General features: G+C 40.2%; 1 protein-coding gene across 2 annotated transcripts in view; it reads right to left on the bottom strand.

Moving 5' to 3' along the window:
- The window catches only part of PLPP1 (phospholipid phosphatase 1), a 62,564-nt gene extending 39,475 nt beyond the window's left edge, over nucleotides 1–23,089 (bottom strand). Inside the window, exons 1-2 of one of the 2 annotated variants that reach the window (XM_050986582.1) lie at nucleotides 22,870–23,087; nucleotides 6,896–7,050 (exon numbers count right to left, since the gene is read on the bottom strand). In XM_050986582.1, coding sequence (XP_050842539.1) covers nucleotides 6,896–7,050; nucleotides 22,870–22,927 — 213 coding nt within the window. In that variant the 5' untranslated portion in view covers nucleotides 22,928–23,087. Of the gene's footprint in view, nucleotides 1–6,895; nucleotides 7,051–22,869 lie in introns of both variants that reach the window. The other variant, XM_030237541.2, reaches the window with a different exon arrangement.
- Nucleotides 23,090–23,810: the final 721 nt, after the last annotated feature.

Below are 23,810 nucleotides of genomic sequence, written 5' to 3'. Positions count from 1 at the left end.
TTGTCCAAAAGTGTGACTCATACAGTATAATGGATTAGATTTCCTCATAAGCTGGAATAATTTCTGACTGATTATGTTAGATTTTTTCCCATAAATATACTGTATAACACAGGTCTATTTCTGTCCAAATTTCTCATCTTGGTTAGGTTTCTTCACGGGGCAGGAGGCTGTTCTCTCCACTAGAGCTGGACACATTACCACCCTGAAGAAAGAGTACATAAGATTGTACACCTCCCTGGAGTCATCCTTCCCACCCTCCTCAGGAAGGATATCACTCAGCATTTATCCACACTGTAGTTCACCAGCCATGTTACTGCCATCTTTAGTATTTATTGCTCTGAGTTTCCTACTGCGCTGCCTCACTGCACATGCTTTCTCCTCCAGGGCATTTATGACTTCACTTCATACAGGGCAGACTCCCAGACAGCTCTACTTGACATCTTCCTTCCTGGCAGAGGACAAGGAGCACCTACTCCTACTGCTTACTTCTCCACTGTTAAGAGAATTATTTGTTCTTTTCAGGATTCTTGCTCCAATCTCATAACTATTTAGTTTCTTAATATTTGGTTGAAGTACACATTTGAATATACACATCTAAATAATGAGATTTTCTAAAAAACAAAAGCTGCTTTATCCTGAGTTTCCCATCTTCCTCATTTATCACAGGGATTAGGATAGGAACAGATGTGACTGACACCATGAAACAATGAGTATGTTACTGACAAAGCAGCTTTCAACATCTGTGCTTAGGTGCTAGGTAGTAATAATCTTTCTCCAGAGTTCTTTAAGAATTTAAAAGATTTTGTTGTCTTCTGTCCCAGCATCTGAAAAAACCTGCCACCACTTTTGTACTGTTATCTACTTCCAGCTTAATTGCTGTAGCTTTAAACTCGAAGTGATTCCTAGACTTATATTTTAAAAAACTTAAGTAATATTTTGAGGTTCAAGTCTCCTTACACCAAAAGTTCATATACAAAGCAGAAGTTAACATTTTCCCCAAATACGCTGTAGCCATTTCATTACTAATTCCATCAGCAAAAACATCCACAGTATTCATTACAACATTAGAAATACTGCCTGGAAAAACACTAATTTTGTGAAACCTTAGTTAAAACTTTTGAGCTGATATTACTGCTCACATTCTGTGAAGGTTGGGTAAGGTCTCAAAATCTCTTTGCAGATTAAATTAAGCCTTTGGCTTCTACTCAGTATAAGAACACGGCTACTTTCCATTTCTTATAGGAGTTTTAGTGCTCAGGAGAGCACCGACCAGGAAATGAACTATCACACCACAGATCACTAAGCTGAATGCCAAAAAAAAAAAAAAAAAAAAATCAAACTTTCTCCTGAAAAGGGGGGTAAAAATCCGTCTCTTTGCATGAGCATTTCCCTGCACAAGGCAGAAGAGAAAGAGGTACAATAATGTGAGCCAGATGAAGAGAAACAGAGGAGGCAGCACAACAAGGAACACTCTCTGCCTTACTTTCCCTGTTGCTTGTCTCTGGTTCCTAGTGGAGTTGCTTCCCTTTTCTGACATCCCCTCCAGTCTCTGGTCTCAGTCCTAAATATCAACAGTACCATGTTAGTGCGTCAGACTTGAGAGAAAGAAAAGTCTATGCCATAGACTGTTTGGATTTGGGTTTTTTCCTTAAATTACAAGATTGTGTAAGTTGCAATTCCCTCTACCTGCATTTCTCCCTATTCCATTTCACCCTTTGTATACTCTACTAAATAATACTTTAAAACCCCCTCTACACCAATGTGACTGCTTGGCATTTTAATAGCTGCGACCAAGCTTTACTCAGCACTTTAAAATCCCTCGCCTGGAGTTCCTCCCACTGTCAAAATGCCAACTGTCTTCCTCAGACACTATGTGCATTCTCTATCACTGTACTAAGAAATGAACCTGAAGGGCTAGGAAAGTACAGTACCAAGTCCACAGGGCTAACAAACAAGTTGCTGCAGTTTATTTACTTGAAATAAAACTGCACTTAGTAAGAGTGATTTGTACAAGTAACAGAGGCAAATGGTGCTCCTCAGACCTTTCTTCACATGATTTCAAGCCCACCAGAACACCCACACCTTGGACACATCAAAAACTGAAGCCAAAAGCTGGATGCTGCTCCTTTTCATCATCGGTCCCCACAGCACTGATCTCCACCAGGAACTACTCATCAATTCAACAACTCAATAAAGCTGACCATTAACCTGACATTAAACATATACAGAGTAAACCCATGGATTATTATTACTATGTTGGTTTTAAAAAGAGAACCAAAAATTAGCAGTTTATTCCTCAGAATAAGGTTGGGTTCAGAGATAATACTGATCTGTAGTAGTTCAAGATGAACAGTTAGTATCAAGTAAAACTCATGACAGATTACGAAATTCAACAGCACTGCCCAAAAAAACTTCCAATGCCATAAATGCACCAAAAAATACAATTAAGATAAAACATGAGCACTTTTTCAAAATGTTTACTAGGTAAGAGGCAGTCTTGCTCAGAGCATAATAAAACGTCTTACAAGTAACCTGAAACTCATGAGTCAAGTTGAAGTCCACTCTAGTGTCAAACAACAGTTTTAATTTCAATTAGTTGAAAAACAAGAGTGGGTCATAAAGCTTTGACACTGCTGAAAAAGTGAAAAGCACATCTATCAATCAACAGTCTTCAAGAGGTTTCATTAATCCCCTGATTTATTAATCTCCATCACAGCAGTAACTACATTTGTCCATGAAGACATAAAAAATTAGCTCAGTAAGTGCTTAGATTGGTCAACCTAACAGCTGCTGTCAAAAACAGTTTCCCTTCAAAATGCATTCCTTTCATAAACAGCATTAAAGATCAGTTTCTTTTGCCATAAAAGAAATCAGTAAATTGCCTTCAATGTATGATTGTGCTAATCTGTAGGAGGCAAAGTTTCACTCAAAACATTGTTACACATGCAATAAGCAGACATTCCCAAAAACATTAAGCCTAATGCTTAATATGTTAAGCTGGCGCAAGAGCTACCTAGATCCCTTCTGGGAAGTCATCATGATACAGAAGACATTTTGCCACACCAAACCTAGAAATGTTTTGATTCAGCTTTTTTTATTGTTATTTAAACTACTTAGAAATCAATGCAACCTAGCTACCCAAATATATTTTGATTGGCTTCAAGGGGGAGAAATTAAGTTGTACAGACCCCATCATGTTTCCTTCTCTCAAAGAAGGTCCAAAGAGCATTGCTTATCCCAGAGAAGTGATTTCACCAAAACTCTGTTCACTAATAAACACTTCCCTGCAAGGAACATCAGTATTTGCATTACTTGTTTTGGTAGCAACAAGCTGTGGAGAACTACTCTGCCTCCCAGAAATTCAGTGCAGGACTTCAGATGAGTTAGAAGTTCTGAATTATCTCTACATCAGTCCATCATGTAATAGAAACCTACCAGTGGCTTGTGAGCTTTCAGCTCTGGGACAGAACTGCCAAGCAAAGCCTTGGCAGGGAACCACAGAAATCCTAGAAGAGGGAGCAGACAAAACTCAAAAACTCTCAGGTTGCTCTGTTGCTCTGGTGAAGGATGTGTTTTTCAGAGAGGTTTTCTTTGCTCTGTGCTTCTCCCTCCCCCCATATCACCTACCCCTGGAGCTAAGACAAGCTGTATGAATGTCACTAAAGGTAGCGGTCTGAAGAAACAAGATGACTGGAGGGAGAAAAAAAAAATCAGTTTGGATGTGAAGTTACCAGAAAAGCCAAACTGAACTGGACACCTACAAATAGACATGGTTGGAACCTCACTGAAAGAGAAAAGGTATTGACATGAATTTGTCATTTATACTTGAAAACGTTGGTCTCATGCAGACCACTGAAGACCAAAAATGCCAGACCAAGTACATTTCCAAATCTTCCTAGAGCTGCAAATCTTCCTGGTCATGGTTTTTAAATTATATAGAATTACTATCTAAATACATCTAAAAGACTTGGTAAGATAGAAGTATTAGAAGGATTTTCTGGGGTTCCTTAAATGACAGATATAATGAAAGCGTGCTGCTCTTAACACTGGCCTAAGTCATGTAGAGAGGTTCAGTCTTAAAGACCACTACCAAGACTCGTTTGACCCTAAATCTCAAAACATTCTAATACAAAAATTGTGGTTCCTATCCAGACAAAGAATAATTTCGAAAATTGAGAAGCATTATATCAAGAAGTGGCACCTGGAAAAGAATAAACATTAATTTCTCAGACATTTTATTTCCTGATAAAAGGTGACAATGCGAAGACTCCCGCTACAAACAGAATTAGGATTCATAACAGCATTTTTTTATTTTTTAAGATTCCTGAGTTTCTAGTACATCTTGTAAATCTTCATAAAATGTCATAAAAACAAAATCATGTTCATGCAACCTAGTTTCTTTTATGTACAAGAGACTTAATAAAATATCTATGTAAGCTCTGGGTTTTTTGGGGTTGGTTTTTTTTCTCTCTGAAGTTATTCTATATTCCAGGCCTTTTATATTACAGGCCTACCCCAACAAAACCTTTTAATATTATAATAATTATTATACAGCAATATGTTCAGGTCATTTCTTATTACATTCTGATCATGCAATAAGGGGCAAATGCCTAAAAAGAGCTCTACCACTTAGGAATGAGTATCATGTTTGATGTAGTCTGATTAGAGAAGAAAAGCCTGTACAAAAGTGTAATTTATCAACTCTAGATGAAATTTGTGTCATCAATTCTTTCATTAAGGATTCTGTCTCTTTCAGTAAAGTCTCATGTCAGGACAACAATTCTCACTAGATGTGGGATAATCAGAGTTATTGCCCAAAAGTCTTTCATGAGTGAGCTGTGTTCCTGTTGAGGGTATTGAATCTGGAACACACCACTTCCAAAAGCTTAAACCGCACTGGAAAAATTCTCAAACCTTCAGTGACCCAGACCTAAACAAAAACCATTCTGAATTCAGCTTCCCAGACTGATCAACTTCCCCTGTCCATTTTGAATAAAGGCAATCTTGAAGAGAGAAACCATTCAGCAGGAACCCACTTTCAATTCACAGAACTATAATATTCCATGTCTCATACTCCCTAGCTCTCCAGCTTACTCTAGCCCTTAGTTTTCAGTAGCTACGGAAAATTTTTCACCTCTTGCACAAGACTAAAGAGCTCTCTACATCTGAAACTGAGATTAAGAGAGCCAGGTTAACATGTTAACTACACCAAGCAGCTGCTTTAAGGCTTGGAAAACATTCAGACTGAAAAGCAAATGACCTGGTTAAACTGTATTGTAACAACTGTAAGTGCTCTAGAACTTTTTTTTTAAACCTCTCCACATGGATGCTAGAAGTGGTTTTTCCAAGTATAAACTCCAGCCTCCTGCATAAACACAAGCAATGAAAATCCACTGTGTAACTCCTATAAAGGTATCATAGCAGAAAGCTATCAGGATAGACTGGAATTACTGACATCTAATTTTAAGCTGTAACTTTCTCTACAAAGGTTATCTAAAATTAAAATAGTCCATACCACTCTTTAAATATGTAGACTTTCATGTGAATTAGCTCTAAGTCAGATGTTTCTCTATGGATTTAGAGCCAGGAAAAAACATACCCTCCATTGACTTTCATATTACAGCAACACCTTCAAATCTAAAAATGAACGATAATTAAAAACAAAAACAATTCAACAGATTATTGAACTGCAACTGAAACATTTCTTTAGAAGTCCAAAAGTGCACAGTGCTACACTTGCAGTGCAGTTGTTGAGTTGTTTAGTGCAGTTACAGAGCTGCAATTGTTAGTTCACCTGTACCTATATCAACCAAGATACACAGGAAACCTATTGGAAAATAAATTTTCCCAAAGGTGTGCTGAACATATATGTACTTGTCAAAGTGACAAACTTTCCTTAAAAGTGAAGCTATACTAGTGATTACTTGTTGTGTCAACCTTCTATTTATTTCATAGGTCTAATGGAAACTTTAATGAATAAGCACTAATGGGAAAACCAGAGTAATGCATGTAGAAGTTCTGCAAGCTCACTTGTTTTAAATTACTGTCTTCCATCCTTAAACCACTTCATATACTTATTGATGAATTTGTCTTATGCAATAATCAGATAGTAAAATATTATCATCATTTTTCACATGGCTTGATCAAGTACTGCAGGGACAAACAAGATGTAGCTTCAGGTTCAAGACTATTCTGCACTATTAAATTTTGATTCTCCAAATCAGCTCAAACCTTACTAAAAACTGGGATACAAGCAGGCTTAAAATATTGTTAGAAAAACCTACTGAAGAATTAAATTGTCCTTTGTCAAAATCATGTGGTCTTTAAAACACTGAGCCTCTTTTCTACAAGCAATTAGATTTTCAGTCTCTGTATCCCATTTTATCCCACTCTTCTTTAACAAGTAATCACATTACTTTCAAGCTTAGAAAAAGCAAAAAGCTTCTGAGTCAAAATTAGGCTGATTTTTGTAGAAAGTACATAGTAGCAACAGTCACCAGTTATGGGTGTGTGCACTGCATTACAGTGCCAAGTTTTAACATCACAAGTGTTTTAAGTTAGCAGACTAACCCATTCTGAACATGAGATGTAATCATTCCACAACATTTTGGAAGACATTTTTCCTCTCCAGTGATAAAAGCCTAGTCTAAATACACTTTTTTCTGTTCCTAAAGCAAATGAAAAAACCAACACTAGTAGTTAGAGATTAGTTCCAGATTTTCTGTGCAAACAGTATCAACAGCACCTTTAACATGCATAAGACTATAACATATATGTATGGGATTTTGCCTATACAGACTTGTCTTCAACTCATTTACAGTGCTTAGCTCTTGGAAGGCATACATTTTACTCCCATCACCAAAGCTCCTTTACTCCCATCACCTTAGCTACTTACAGAGAAAATGGGCAGGGTGAACCCCACTGTGTAGAGGACAGTGGATGTGATGGTACTGTCATGGAACGGATACTTGATGCTGTCATCATTACAGAAAAAGCCTCTCTGATACGGTTTTATTTTGGCCAAGTTTAGAACACCAAGGGGTAAGCCAGCTGTTGGGGGAAGGAAAACAAAAAACAAAAACAAGAAATACATGTGGTTAAATCAAAAAAAAAAATCATTTCTAAGCATGCATGGAGGAAGCTACCAAACATGCATAACTCAAATTTGCTAAGTATCATGCAATGCACACACTTATCATATTCTGCTTATAGACACTTCTCTTTCAGAACATTACTTCAGAAAGACTCTGAGGTTACCTATCAGGTACAGACGTTAAAAAAAAATACAAAGTTCAAAGTCTTCCATCTATAAGGTGAGTTGCCACAAAACCACACCGAACCACGATTACATTAATGAAAAAGCCTTTGCCCCTCACATGACTAAACAGTTAAGGGCAGACAACCTTTTGTCCCTTCTCCCTCTTCTACTACCCAATGACCTCAGCTTGTATCTAATCTTCCAGCCTTGTTCTATACGCTATAATGTGGTCACTGTTTACAGAGGAGACAAAGAAGAGACACAGGTTCTGTCATGGTTAGGGAGTTAAAAATTTCATGCAAGTAGTTTTCATGCAGGTAATGGGAACAAAAGAACTGCAGGGACACTAATGGACACTTTAAATGGATTGCATCTCCAGGTGATGAGATTAGACCTTGAGATTGCATTTACACAGCTTTTGTACAGTTTGGAAGATTTCTGCACAAAATGATATAAGTTATTAACATTGCAGCTGAGACCTGGGTACACATTATAGCTCTTGAATTTACACACTGTGATATATTATCAATTCCCTCTCTTACAAGTTAACTTGCATTATACTGACAGTCATGCAAAAGAAGCTATTAAAACTTCTGATATTCAGGTTTAACTTAGTTCTGATAAGAACCACACATTTGCAGGAGCAATACCTCAGGAAGTCCAACTTCTTATTTTACTTCCTCATAAAAATCTAAGGTTGGAAAGGACCTCCCAGATCAATCATGTGGGATCCTCCCAGATCCCAGCTTTTAACCAAATAACACCAAGCTCACTTTCTGCCTTTCTTTTGATCCACTGAGTAAGCAATAGATTAAAGTGGGTAAATTACATAATGCTAAATCCCCAAACAAAACAAAAAGTAAATTTTGTTTTAAAACATGGTAAAAAAGGGCAAATAACTGTATTTTCCTCAACATCCATGAGATATGCAATTCTGCAAATAGACACTAAATATGTAAATTGGAGGGTGAGTGCCATTACTGAAGCAGAAAAGACTACTCGGTATATAAGCAACCTGCTGTACTGAGAACAAAAAACATCTCAAAGAAGTTAACATGATGAGTGATTCCTTTGATTTCTGGTGACACCTGTGGACTATCGGCTAAGTAGCTTAAAGGTGTTTTAAGTACACTTACTGCTATATGCTTCATTAGAAGAAAAGACATCAAGAGTGAAACAGTTGGAACAGAGTGATAAATCCCAGTCCCTTCTTTGGGCTGCTGAGTTGCAGGGTAAAGGCTTGTGAAGTGCATATTGAAACCGTACATGGTAGGTAGCATCCCTGCTTTCAAATCCTCTTCCTCACAAGGAAGAAGTTTGGAAGTATTTTAAATCCTCTTATGGAGCAGAGGAAAATTTTTTTCACAAATCACCTGAAACATTAAAACTGTCCACATTACTGATGCTTACCATCCCATATAGAAAAAAAAATGAACCAAAATACAAAAGGCATTAAGCTTATTCAACTCCAAGCACAAAGTTTTTCATCACATAGGATGGTATACCATTGAATCAACTAAATCTCAAACGTAGATCTCATCTCCTTCCTTCTACTTCAATGGCAGAGAGAAGAGCTAAAGCTTGACCTCGTATAAGTGGCAGACAGAAGCAGATGAAACAGAATTGCAGCCTTTCAAACATGAAAGGGACTACACCAAAGAACTCAGAAAGTTCACTCTGACCAAAGGATTGCTGTATGTCTGTATGGCTGGAGCCAAGTTTCAGCTACTCTCAAGGCCATGGCAAGATTCCACTAACATAATGTAGAGTTCAGGCTTCCTGTCTTTACCTCTGCTGTTGCATACCGAGCAGGATGACGGAATGGTAATCCCATTACCTATTTGATACAATCATATCTTCTCAAACAGGTCACCAGATTTTCACATACGGAAATATCACATGCTCATGATTAACTTAAGCAGCAGCTTGTGTTTTGTATAAGTGGACTACTTCACAGACTGTCTTCCACAAAAAGCTGCTACAATCTAATATCAAGAACACATAATGAATTTTTGACCTGGGAAGGGGGAAAATGAAAGGCAGCAAATAAAGGGGTCAAATAAGTTTCAAAGTAACTGCAAAACTCATCTGTATCACCTACATTAAAAGAATACAAAAAACCCCAAAGTTAGTTACACATCTTACACTAACTGCCCATTTCAATTTTTTTAATTACTGTTAAATTCTTACTGCAATCTAAATGATGCACTGCTTTCCAACAGTGGACTAGAAGATTTTGTGAAGTGGTATTCCATTGATCATTAAGCTACCCCAAACAGTGGCAGCATTTTTACTGTTGCCCATTTTATAGGGAGAGAAGACAAGACATAGTACGTGTAAGCAAACAGTCCTGAACTTTTCACTGTAAGCAGAAAAAAACCCCACCACTAATGTACATAGCAGGCCAGTATTGCCATCAGAGGTGCCAAGCATTTTCACGACCTTTAAGCAGGCTGAACTTCTGAGGAATGTACTTATGTTCAGTCACATTAGCTTCTACAAACTGGAGCAAAGAGTGACCAAGATCTCATGCAAGATCACCAGGCTAAAAGGCAATCCCGTAGATTGTAGAGCAGCTCTCATGCCTTATCCTCTGCTTAGTATACCTCCTTTTCCCTTACACCTAGCCAGTACCAGCAGTAACATCAAGGTGCTTTTCTGAACCAGGTAGCTTTGTACCTTAAGGGATCATAATGATTTAGTTGCTACTCATATCCTATAAAGCATGACTGTCAGCTGTAAAAAGACTATTACCTGAAGTCACCCATCATTCAGACTGAACACATTAGAATTCAATTTCCTCTATTCTCTGATAAAAATTGTGCAGTTTATCTTGTCAAGAACTAATGACCAACAGATTCTGGGGGTTTTGCCAGGTAGGAGCAAGAAACAGACAGCAGTCCTCTGACATTTCTCTCCCCTTTAATTATAAAGAGAAAACAACCTGGTCACTCCAGTGCTGTGTGACTTACAAAAGGACAGACTTCTGCAATGCTCACACAAACAGACTCTAGCTAACCCACAGACCAGGCTGGATGGAGCTTGGAGCTACCTAGTCAAGTGGAAGGTGTTCCTGCCCATGGCAGGTGTATTGGAACAAGATAATCTTTAAGATTGTCTCCACTCAAAATATTCTATGGTTTTATAACCCTGAAAACTACAGATGCAGTAACAAAGTTGAACAGGAAAAGAGACTCCAAAATCTTGAAGCCTTTGCCTATGAAAGAAAAGTAAGCAAGTTTCATACACATGAATAAGGAAAAAAAAAAAAAAAAGCACAGTAAAGAGGGAGACAAAGATGGGAACGATGCTTGAATTACTCAGCAGGAATTGCAGGGACAGAACAGCCTTTAAGTTTTGGGCTAGAGCTGTAAGAACAGCAACACACATTTGTACAGTTACATAACAGTGAGTTATGCTGAGTTCACAAGGAGTTTCCAACTCCTACTTTGTAGGTCCAAGCCAGATGCAGTGCAGTTTCCACTGACAATCTACAGTAACTCACAGTAATATATGTAGCCTTCAGGAACTATTTGATCACACCTGACTGGATGATATAGCATGACAAATGCCTGTAAGAAGGGAAGGAAGGGAGGTCCAGGCTGGGAGAATAGGGAGGAAGTCCATATGAGAATGGTCCTCCACCCACAGAAAAAGAAAATGAATGTTAAAAATAAAACACCAGTACCCAAGGGGAGATAGCAAATTTTTTTTCCCCCAAAGAAAATCTGCTTAATCAAAAAATATTGATTTACTATATTTTCAGTGGGTTTTTTTAAGACTAAACAAAAATAAATTAAATTTAGTTTTTATAAATAATTTATAAATTTTATCCTACAAATGGAAGTGATGAGTACCAATCCATCATCTTTTTACAATGTATGTAACACTGCACTACTGTTTTGATCTGCAGCATTCATCACACGTAATTTCAGAGTTAGGTGTGTAAGCTTGGAGTCAGATTCTGAAGACTTCCAAGTATCCGTATGGCTTTGGCAGCTTATAGTAAGGTGCCAGTTTTTCTTAAACAGGAAAAAAACATTTAGAACCAAATTATATCAGCTGTCTTTTACAACAGTTGATATAAATATTTAAGATCAGCAAAGAATATTTTTGTTTTATGTCTAAAAGGAAAGAAACTCTCAAAGTTTCTAACCACTTCAGCAATAGTGTACTACCTAGTTCTCAACCAGATGCAGCACTCACAAAACTTGGCTCAACTTTCAAGAGCAACCCAAGACAACTTGACTGTTCTGTCCTCCCCCCACCTCTGGCCATCCCCCACCACCCTTTTTTTGCCTTGGCATTAGTTTTCACACCAACCTGTCCAAAAAGACAAGACTATGCCCATACAACATTGTTTTTTCAGAGGCACTTGCTCATCTGGAAAACTGTACTGCTGTACAAGCTGGCTTAAAGGACAGAGTAAGAACACATAGCCAAGAGTGCGGAATAAAGGACAAGGACGGACTGGGACAGATCAGCTTCATGAAACTGCATCTTGATCAGTGGTGCTTTCTTCCCCACAATTTTAAATATTACAAAGGAATGCACTGTATTTTGTAAACACAGGTTAATTAACCCATTTGCCCTCCTTACCTGTGCAAGTGACTGAATCGCCACTTGAGGTTCTGTGCAAACTCATGCTGAATTGCTGTTTAAAGTCCTCCAAGGCAATATTACTCTGTACTCCTATCTGGTCCTCAATCAGGAAGTTCCCTCCAACAAAGGAAATTAACATCTAGGAACTGGGAGAAAGGCAGTTACCCCTAAGGGATACTACTGCAAATGAGAACATTCTAGCTTGATTATTAACTGAAGTTTTTTCTTCATGCTGCAATGAACTCACAAGTAAGTGTTAATGTTTTTATGTTTCTCTACACTTACCCTGAGGAACATGATCAATACATTTTGCACTTGATATACTGGCAAAGTTGGCCTCAGGTTTTGTAAAGAAATACACAATTTAGAGTTTAGTTAGGGAGTGTCAAAAAATAATTCTAACAGTACCAAAGAAACCACAAAACACATCAAATTATATCCTGAAAACAGATGAGCTATTTTTTACAGCTTACATTCTTATTAGACAGATGATACTGTTAATAATACCACAGAGTCATTTCAAACTAAACCTGTACAGCTGCCAATTACTACTGAGAGCAAGAGAGAATTTAAGGTCTCCTACTCTTACACATGTATTTTTGCTTTTATTTTCAGACAGAACAACCATGTTGGCTTCACTCTTCATTTTTCAGTGTACAGTCTGGTGTGAGAAAGAAGGCAAGAGATTTAAAGAAACTCAGCTCAACTTCATTCTACTGGAGAGAGTTTGGAAATATCTGTAAAAAGTACTGTTCTCTGCAGAAAAGGAGATAGATGGGCTGAAATTCTTTTTCTATGAACAGTCAAGAGAAATAATCAACACCTTTTAAAATATGAGGTTCTGGGAATACAAAAAACTACCAAGAGGAAGAAGAGAATAAAGTCATGAGAAAGTATTTAGACTTTTGATAACTAGAGGTAAAGAGTGTACAAGAGAAAAATCAGTGCACTATTTATTTACAGTAGCTGAGACTACTAAGTGGGTAGCCCACAACTTACCTCCTAGCTACTTTAAAGAACTTTATCTTACTTTTCTACACTAAGGAATGTGAAGTATTTCTAATACCAACAAACTGATTGTTCTGATAATGCCAGAAGCTGTGATAGGCTTCAGTAAACAGGATACATGTATTTAAAAGCATGAACAACATTCTAATCTCTCCTACAATTCTACTTGCAACTTTATGCTACGTAAATTTTTATTTGTCCTCTGATCTATGACTTAGCCAGCAGAGACACCAGATCAGCAATTGAGCAAGTTCCTTGCCACTTTTTATTATGCCAGACAAGGGTGATGAAGGCAGGAAGAAAAGGAAACCTTCCTCTGAGCTCGAAGAGCCTTAACACAAGTGTGCAATTTCTAGTCCAGTCATTTACTAAGACAGAACTACATCATATTCCAGTTTCTCTGCATTCAGCAGTCTACTACATGGGAGCACTAGTTCAGTTATCTATAGTCCCAATTTAATTAGAACACGTCAAGACTCTTGTTTAAAAACATTAGCATGGACAAATGTATTCTCCCATATATCTAGATTTCAATTTTAAAAATTGCCTTTACAAGCACTAAATACAGGTTACTCTAAAACCCATGCAACAGTCTCTCCTGTGAGCACTTAGAGAAGTGCAAATGCAAATTATAAAAATGCAGAAAATTAGCAGCTCACCCAGTGAACTGGCTGAGGCCAACTGCCCCATTACTGACAGACCTGAAAACATTAAAGACCCCACACTAACAGCTGAAAGAGTGTGGGCACAGAGGCAGAGAGGACATGGAACAGGGGAGGTCAGCAGTTTTTTGCATTGCAGTGCTGCTTGAGGGGTTAGTTAGTTCTGGGAAGAATCCAACTGTCTGCAGCCAGAGTAAAGGGTGACTTCCCCCCTCCTGTATATAACCCCTCCTGTGCAGAGGAAATTAAATATTTCCTCACTGCTTGCATTATGTGCTCAGCATCAAATTTAGTTGAAGGCTTTGATGGTACTGTATGAAGAATTAAAAACAATGTACATGCTCCCAAAGACGTAGATTTCTGCACACAATCCACCTAAATCACGGCACTTACAGACCAGGAGTGCAACACAGCCAAAGAAATGGAACTATCAAAGTCAGCCGGTTGGCAAGACAGGGAGGGATTTGCTTTTTTTTAACGTAGGTGACACCAACTCTGAATGTCAATCAAGGCTACTTCTCTTTTAAACACCAGAAGTTGTAACTATTTCCCCATTTTAATCTTTGCTTTGTGGGAGTGCACAACAGGAGGCTTTCAGAGTATTTCAGCTATAACTACACACCCTAACTTGAAATACCATTCAGTCTCTAGAAATATAATAGGCAATTAGTTGTCAGGAACGTAAAAGCTCATTTTCCAATGAGTCCTACAAGCATAACAGTATTTTATTTAAACAGTCTTTAACAAAGTCAGCAGTGCTACAGAGGGACTCAGAATTTCCATGACATTGTATACCCTGTCATACACCACGTCACTTTACACTGCACACACTGCTGCATGTCACCATGTCTAAGAGAACAGAATTTCATTTCCATGTGAGACTGAAGTCTGTAGTGTCTAATGGTACATTAAAACAACAAACTCTATAGAAAGCTCAATCTAAACAGATTGTAAAGGGAAAAGAGACCATACCCCATATATTCTTGAGCTACAAGAACAGTTTTGTTTTGTAGTGATTCAGGAGACTGCCCAAAAAGTCCATCACTTCAGAATCTGGAAAAAATATTTATACAACATTGCTCTTGACACTCGAGTACAATGAATAATGCCACAGTATAGGAAGTTTTACAGTACATATAACAGACCAGGTGCTGCTTTTCATTTTGTAGCAGAAGTTACCAGCATTAGATTTGTGATCTCAGTTTCTATGTATTAAGGCATATAATTTTCTAGTGTTGATGACCGGACTCTTACATTTAAAGAAGAGTAGTCTTTTCATTTAGAAAAAAATGAAAAGAGTCATGCAGAAATAGTGACATGAACTTCCATTCCCAGATCTCCACTAGCACCATCACACTGGCTCGGAGTATTTTAGCTGAATACTATTACTGCAGCACACAGTAACAAATGTAACACCTAACAACATAAAACTGAAGCCCAGTTTCCACAAGTCAGCAAAAGCTACAAAAAACTCACACAATGGAACACCAAGGAAAGTATACACTAAGCAAAATAATTACTAAGATTATTTTCAGAATTTAATAGAGAATAATTTTTGATTATTTGACAGGCTCGATTTCACTGTCTGCCTTCTGTACCCCTTAAGGACCATTAGCTTGCTGCGAATCAGAAGTCTTCCCTGGTTATAATTAGCAGTTTACTTTCTCAGATCTCTCCACCACCAGCTTTCAAACCACCCCTTCAGCTTAAAATAAGCACAGCTCACTGCCCTTCCATGCCTCAAAACAAGACAGACAAATTTAGATATATGCATTTTCCTTACCATCCCAGTACCCCAGTTTCAGAAAATATTGCACCTATTGCTTAGTTTCAGTGACTTAGTAACCTAAGATTTCTTGGCAATAACAGAACTAAGTTACATGGACAAAAACACATTAATTTTGAGGTAAAAATGTCACTGTATTCTAAGAGAGGCAGAAGTCACCTGAGATGCTGAAATTTGACAAGGTAATTCCTTCTACATTTAGGCAAAAACTGAGAATAATTCCTATTTGGTACAGTTTTCTACTTTCCTAGGAAAGGGATCACAAAAAATTGTGACCCCTCTTCCAAATCAGGCATGGCTAAGTAACAAACTGAAGCTACCTTAAGAGACCCAACAAAACCCCACACAGCTCCTCTGAAACCTGCTTATTTAGCAGAGGTGAAAAAAGGAGAGGAGGCACTAAAACCAAGGCTATGTTTAGAAAATCCATTGTTTCCTCAACAGCATCACAGAAATAATGGTGTACTGATATGGTTCATCTACATCTTTTGTTTCATTAAGCAGCATATGATGGATAGTCATTCCAAGAGGGGGGCCTGATCTGACACACCTGTATTTTCTAATCTAAAATTTTTAAAATCCTTCATTTTCCTGCTGCCAAATATCAAGACAGCACATGAATGAGAGATGCATGGAGTTGAAGTACAATGCAAGTAAAACAGAAGTGCCTTCCCAAACTTTTGAGTCAGACCACTTCTTGGCCACAGCTTTTTAAAGATGAATAAGTACAGTCTATAACAGAGCAAAATCAGTCTTTTCTTGTACTGCTTTTTTTCCTCTAACTCAATGTGGTAACAGAATAAGTGTTTGATAAGTGCACTAGAAAGTTTGAACATTATCTTTCCATATCACAATTTGTTAAAGAAGTTTATTTGGGTCAATTTTTTGCTTTCATACAAACAAGCACTCCTGATTTAAACAGCTCTATCTGACTGTATGAGAAGGATTAATGCAAATCTGGCAAAAGTAGAGCCAAAAACACAATGCAGATTTATCAATAGACAGTTTTGGTTCTGTACCTTTGAGATCAGTCTCATAACTTAAAAGAGGAAAATTCCTCCCAGAAAGTGGGTCAAGTCATTAGCAGTCAATTGTTAAACAAGAAGAGACAGGCATCAGATCCTTAATATAAGTAGGACAATTATTTTAGTTTTAAAATTGCAGGATTGAACTATTGGCTGGTAAAGTAATTATAAATCCACTCAGAGGCAGGACTTAGAAATTTATTGTTACAGCTGAAGTGACTATCTGTTTTAGTGGAGGATGCCCCTATCTATGATGGGGGGCTGAAATTACATGGTCTTTAAGGTCCATTCCAAGACATTCTATCATTCCATGACTAGAGTTTCTAGATGCAGTGGCAATAATACAGATTTCTAAAAAAAAAAATAAAAAAAAAATCAAAACCAAAACAGTTTCAGAAAGCATCCTAAGGAAATCTTGCTCCTTCAAAATAGCTTTAAATTATTTTAATTATTCATAAAACTAGCTATTTGCTAATCATCCATTATCTGAATTTCTAGTGTCTATAGATTTTTCAGTTGTTTTCAATCAACTATTAGACCTGAATAAAACCTAAGAATTATGAGCTTATTTTGAAGGACAGGGGATAAGGAAGAAAAGCACTCCCACCAAAACAAGCAGATATAGCAATAAATCAAGCTCATTTTAAAGCCATATTTCTGTGGTGGCATATCTTGCCAATAGGTTTCCATGCAATTCTGTTCAGCTCTTTTTTCCTTCATCCAAGGTGAGTTTGTTTTAATTCTCCTGGACTAATTCTGGAAATAGGATTATCAGTTGTGGGGGATAGTAAATCCGAGTCAGTTGGCATACTACAAGACTCAAGTTCTCTTCTCATTGGGTACTTCCAAGAGCCAGGTCACCTCTTTGTGCTACCTGCCTTCCACTGCTGCAACAGTCAGATATAGAAGATTATCACAGTTTAATTCCCTCATCAGCATCCAGTCAGCAACAGTGCTCCTACATGAAACTATGCAGTAGCAGGCAACCAGTAATCAACTCTTTATTTCCCCCCACCAGGACTGTGATTGTGCAGCCTTCAGACCAAGCTGCTTTCAGTCAGTATCAGTTCATACTGCCTAACCCTTTAAAACCAGGAGGCATGTTGCATCAGCTCAGTACAGCATAAACAAGCACTCAAGCAGTATGGAGAGGAGGCAGGAATTCTTCAGCTATGAGAGATTAGTTATTTTATAATTTAATTTTAGTGTGATACTTAATTTTCTACATAAAATATCAGAAGCCCCTCCTTGCAAAGGTCACTGCCCTCATGTAAGAAAGCTAAGGAAAAAAAAACCACCAGGACTCAAGCAGCTGGTAAGGAACCCAAGAGCTGATAAGCATCTCACTCTACTATGCCAAGAGAAAATAATATAGTCCTGAGTTCACAATATGGCTCTTGGGAAGGCACTGGAAGGTGAACTAGGATTCACCCATTGCTGAAAACAGTAAGTGCAAGAACTTCTGGTTTTGTGTCAAAAGTTAGTACAAGATACGCAACAGCAAAAGCTGGAGCATGAACCAGACCACTGACCTTGAACAGTGTTCATTAACTAACTGATCTCTTACCTAAAGTTTTTCTGCAGGCTTCTGATCAAGGGAGAGCAAGTCTCTGGTAAAGCATCATTATGGTGGGGAAAATAAAAAGTAACTGTTGCAAAGAAGAAAGCACATTAGGACAGGAAAGATTTTCCCAGTTTCAGGTAACAAGTATGTCTCAAATTAACTGAGAGTATCAACTTAATAAGTACTAGGTCATGGTACCTGGTGGAGAGTGTCACCAAAGACAAACCACTCTTTCACATGTACCTGTTACAGCTTTACAATGTATTCATGAACTAGAAAAAGTATTTAGCACCCACATGATGTGGAAAATAAGAAGAGTGACACATATGTCAGTGAGTCACAAATAATAGCGGAGGAGGTTTTATTTGAACTAGGGCAATCAGGAAGTGCTAACCCACATAGAATGAGCCTTCCCTGACTGCACAGCAATACCTCAATTGTCACCGAGACTGCAGCCTCCAGCGACAGTGCGAGTAAACACTCCCAAGAGAGGAGAACAGCATTGAATGCAAACAATGTGCAGGGTGGTCCAGTCATCCCAGCCCCACAGGTCACACCTTGCAAAAGAAAACTCACTGTGTCCTGTAAACATGCATCTGCTGTTTAGAATGTTGTCTTTATCACAAAACATTCCAGCAGTCTTTAAAAAGCTAGCTGAAAGCAATTTGAGTGTTTACTATTTCTGGATTCAACTTACATGTCCTTCTACTTGGAAGGATGGAAGTCCTTCCCTTACTCAGAGGCAGTTTCATAAAAAAAATTAAAAAACATGGAAATGTATAAATAAAACTCCCATAATCTCACCTTCCCCACAGTCACAGGGTAGGACATGGAGAGGGAGAAAAAAGTCAAAATCCCTTCAATATCCCTACACAAACACAAGTATATTCCACAGCAGTTTGAAATTTAAATAACTCTTTACTTTTTCCAATATATTGCAGAAAAGTGAATAGAGCAGCAAGGGTTTAATTCTTTAGAAGGCTTCAGTTTTTCTAATCTTGGGTTGGACATATTCTTGCACCAGCAATCCCACATTGACAAGTACACTCCCCAATTATTATAATAACCTTGTCAGTATTATTATAAGTAGTAAGCTTGTTAGTATTTGCATAGTCAGACAAGGGAATAAAGAAATACAGTTGTGTTGTATTGCACCCCTGCACTTAAGTAGGCATGAATTTCAACAAGTACAGTATAGATGAAAATAGTCCCAGAGGTGTGACTATTTTCCTCATGGCTCCGGTCAGGTCACTTCTGCAGAGCTTCCTTTAATCTTTGCCTTTGTGAGAGACTGATCTAAAGATAAATGTATTTAGCAGTTCTTCCACTGATTGCAGGAATATTGCCATGTATTTCCCAACTTTGTTCTTTAAGTGTTGTTTACCTGCCTTAATGAAAAAGGAACCTGATTTGCAATCGAACTAACAATAGACCTGTAAGAGTGGCAGAGTGTATATGTGTATATATAGTGCCTAATGAAAACACCAATTGCAAGCTAACTAATAATGCTGTTCTAATAAGCTGTCTTTTTTTGCATGACAGTTTGGAAGTGTAATAAACCAAAAGAACCAAGCCTCAGTATCTACCTGTGAAAAATCGTTTTACTACTGTTGAGAATGCCAATCTCGGCCACGCTACATAAAATATCTATCAAAAAACCTACAAGAGACAAGTAACAGAGGTATGAGGGAGAAATAAATCCTGCAGTCCAGACCACTTGTGAAGCAGCTGAGCACTGTCTACTGGAGTGTGGGGAGTAAGGGAGGTGCTGCCTGCAGCACTGCAGAGCTGCATGCGGACATGCAGCACACACACACACACCCAGCACTGCAGATCCTCACACACAGAATGCAGATACAGTCTCCTCACACTATCTGAGGACAGAAACTGCAGAAACCTCCAGCTTTTGCCTTTTTCAGATTGCAGAATATAAAGCTAATTTAATGCTGAAACACCACGTTATTTTTAGAAGAGAATTATCATGCTGATAAGAGGGAAGGAGTTGTTTTCTCAGGGCACTAAAGACTGCTTTCTCTGAATTTTCTCTGCTTTAGTGGGTAAAAAGGCAGATGATGGAGAGATCTTTCTTAAGGACAATTAAAAGAAACTTAGACTTGAGTCTCAGGGAACCAAACAGGGCTAATTTTAAAGATGTTTTTACTTCCTACTTTTTATTCCCCTCTGCCCACCTCCTCTTTGATGTCTTTCTTATTCTCTTACCTCGGCTCCATCTTAAGCATGTCACATCTTTCAATAAATCTAAATCACAGACACACACACACAAAAATCAGAAGATAGCTCTTTTTCCCCTTCTTTTTCCTTTCAAAGACTTATGATGGGAAAGTTGAAACCACACAAAAATGGCTTGACTAAATCAGGAGTGAGTAAGTCAGACACACAGTAAGAATCACACACTTCCACTGCAGTGAGTTCATGGGTGTGTCAGATCACTGCAACTCCAAGTGGTATACTTGGATATCACTTAGGCTTCAAGTTCAACATTACTGAGACAATTTTTCTTCCCCATCTGCTTTGGAGAAGGCATAAATGGTAAAAGAAAGGAGAAAAAAGAAAAGTTCTGTATTAAGTGACAAGAGTTACCTTGGGGATTCTGAGGATGCTACTGATACCCCTTTTTGTGGTAGCATGGGCTATCACATCAAGATTGAGGGTTCAGTCCTCAACTGAAACCGGTCTCCCTCGTTTTTAAACCTTCAGTTCTGTTAGAGACCTTGTAGTCTTTGCAGTGGAGATACTAGGTATCATTTATCCATACTGGCAAGTCACTTTATCTGGGCAGTTACCCCTGTCATTTGAGCAGAAACCAAAGTGCACAGGCAGGGGGAAGGGCAAGGGAAAAAGAGTTAAAAGTCCACAATCAACAGGAACTAATTTTTTTTTTTTCAGTAAAAATATTAAACAGCCCACTAGACACAGGTAAGACCTATGCTCTTCTAAGGGCCTGTCTCAGCCACATGAGAGGCAGGCAGAAGAGGAAGAGAACTTGGTCCTACACCCAGTATCTTTCCCATTCTGCAAATGGAAAATCTTTTATCTCAGCTAGAGTTTCACTGAAACCTGTAACTCAATGTGTTTAAAGTTGCAGGTGTCAGGGAACTTCATATTATGCACTGCCTGCATTTTTCAGACTTTTCAGGAAGTAAACAAGCCCAAGGGAAAATAAAAAGTCTGGCAACCTTCCAGCACACTGAGGTACCAGATAAGTGCATCTGTGATCCAAATGCTACACAGGGTGAGGGGGAGAGAAGGATGTGTAAACTGCTATTAGACTGCAGAGCAAGGTCAAAAACCTACCTTCCCAGGTAATGATTTGGGACAGGAAAACCCTCATCCTTTCAGGTAGATGACCATCAAGTTATATGCTTCTGCAGCCTTACTTTCCATATATTTTGCTTTCCTTGATTACTCAAGATTACTTACAATACACCCATATACGTCATGCAGACCAAACCATATGCAAAGTGCAAAATTTTTGTCTAAATATAAAGATTTTGTAATGACAATTATCCAGACAGAAAAAAGTGCTTCACTCACCATAAAGACAGCATGAACGTTTAAGTCTCACAATAGCACAGTTTGATAAAACTCCTGAGAAAAGATTACTCCCAGTGGATTACATGGATCCACTATCATTTTGCAAAAGCTCTCTCTCCTGTAACATTACCTCAGAGCAATGTATCATTCGTTGTAATTTTGCTTTTTAATGGCATTTAGCTACAGGTACAATTGCTATTTGAAGCATCCAGAAGAGAAAAATGTCATTATGCTTTTACTGATTATACAAAAAGTACTGATCAGCCAAAAAATTCAGCCAAGCAGAAATTCATGAGCTAGGCCTGAACACTATCCACTGAACATGACAAGAAAGTGGTTATATTACTGCATTACTGACAATATTTGCTTAAGAAGCAAATAAATCAGCCCTTCCTAAGACCAAGAAGTATATCTCCAGAGTGTAAAGACACTTCCCAGGCTCCCAATACTGAGAGGTGCCACTTCTTTACAAAGTGAAAGTGCCCCTTCTCTGATCGGTAATTGACATCATTGCTCTTTACATTGTCTCATTATATAAAAGGAGAGTTAATGCAAATTGGCAGGACATAAAATAGTTTCAATAGAGACTGAAATAGAATAAAGCAATACTGGGAAGCCAATATGTGAGCTGGCCAGGACAAGCATTGCAACGATGTGGCAGTGTGCTGCGGCTGCGTCGGTTCAACCCCTGGCCATCACGGAGGCACCGCTCCTGCCCCGACACCCGTCTCTCCCTGCTGCACAGGGGCACGAGGGCGCAGACACCGCGCTCTAATGAGACACCTAAATGACACCTCATTTCGCTTCCAGCCTACAGCTACAGCGGAGGCTCGGTCACACCGAGACCGCATTCAGCTCAAGCCTTACAGCGAATCCCTGCCCTGCTGCCGAGCACCGTGGTGCCTCTGCAGCACCCTGGATGGATGAGGCGTGTTTCCGTGATGACGGCCCCTTCCAGGCAAGCTTCCCAGCTCACTCGGGATAACAAACACATCCCAGGCTGCAGGTATCTACCAGACAGCTACCTCTCCAGCACTGGCTTTTGTCACAACCGGTTTTCATCCGACAGAGGTGGTTAGGGAAGGAAGAATAAGGACATCAGAGAGAAGAGGGAGCTTCAGATGTCAGAGGATAAGCGGCAGCAGGTACCTCCCCGCGGGGCTTTCCCTTCCCCTCCCGGCCCACGGCAGCGACCAGATCCCCCCGTGCGGGCGCCGAGCGGGAGGCGAGGGAGCGAGCGAGAGCCGGCAGGCACGGCGGGGGCTGCGGGCCGGCAGGAGCCCCGCTCCGGGTGGTGCCGGCGCAGCAGGGAGGGGGAGGCGAGCATGCGACCAGCGCGGTGCCGTGCGAGAGGGAGCGCGGTGCCCCGGGGGCGGCTCCCCCCGCTCCTCCGCGGCCCCCCGACCTACCCAGCAGCACGCAGAGCACGTCCAGCGCCACGAAGGGCAGCCGCGTCCTGTCAAACATGCTGGCGGCGCCCGGCGGCAGGCGCGGTGACAGCCTCGGCCCGAGGGGCGGGAGCGCGGCGAAGGCGGCAGGGAGGGGCTCCAGGCGAGGCGCTCTGAGGGAACGGCCCCCCCGCGCTCCGAGTACCGCTGAGCAGCCGCCGCCGCCCGCACTGCGCTACTGCCGCCGCCGCGGCCCCCGCGCGCCTTTAAGGCCGGGCACGGGCGGCGGGGCAGGGCGGGAAGGGCGGGCGGCGGTGGCGGTGTCGGCGTCGGCGCCTCGGACCGCCCTCAGCGACGCCCCGCCCGCGGCCGCCGCGGACCCGGCCCCCGCCTCGGCCCCGGCCCCCGCCTCGGCCCCGGCCCGCGCCGCCAATCGCGCCGCGCTACGCCCCGCGCAATGAGCGGGCCCCGGGCACGGCCCGGCGCGGTCTGAGCGCGCCCTGCCCTCACCTGCCTGCCCGGCCCGGCCCCGAGGGATCCTCGCACGGGCCGTGGCTGGGATCTGGGAGGGAGAGGGTCGGTCCTCCGCGGAGGACATGGGGAGATATTATTATTATTTATTATTATCATTAGTAGTAGTACTACACAAGGAAAAAGCTGTTTCCACCTCTGGAATCACAGAATCCTCCGGGTTGGAAGGGACCACAGTGGGTCATCTGGTCCAACATCCCTGCTCGAGCACCGCGGACAACTTGGCTCCATCCTCTAGGCGCCCTCCCCTTTTAGATATTTGTACACATTGACGAGTTCACCTCTCGGTTGTGTCTCTCTTCTCAAGGCTGAACTGGCTCAGCTCTCAGTCTTTCCGAGTGAGAGAGATGCTCCAGTTCCCTAATCACCTTTGTTGCCCTCTGCTGGACCTGTTCCGGGAGCTCCGTGTCTCTGTTTAGCTGAGCAGCCTC

This window comes from Serinus canaria, chromosome Z, assembly GCF_022539315.1.
Source record: "Serinus canaria isolate serCan28SL12 chromosome Z, serCan2020, whole genome shotgun sequence".
Lineage (NCBI taxonomy): Eukaryota > Metazoa > Chordata > Aves > Passeriformes > Fringillidae > Serinus > Serinus canaria.
The sequence above is the reverse complement of the archived record's forward strand: the minus strand, read 5'-3'. Positions and strand labels throughout refer to the sequence as shown.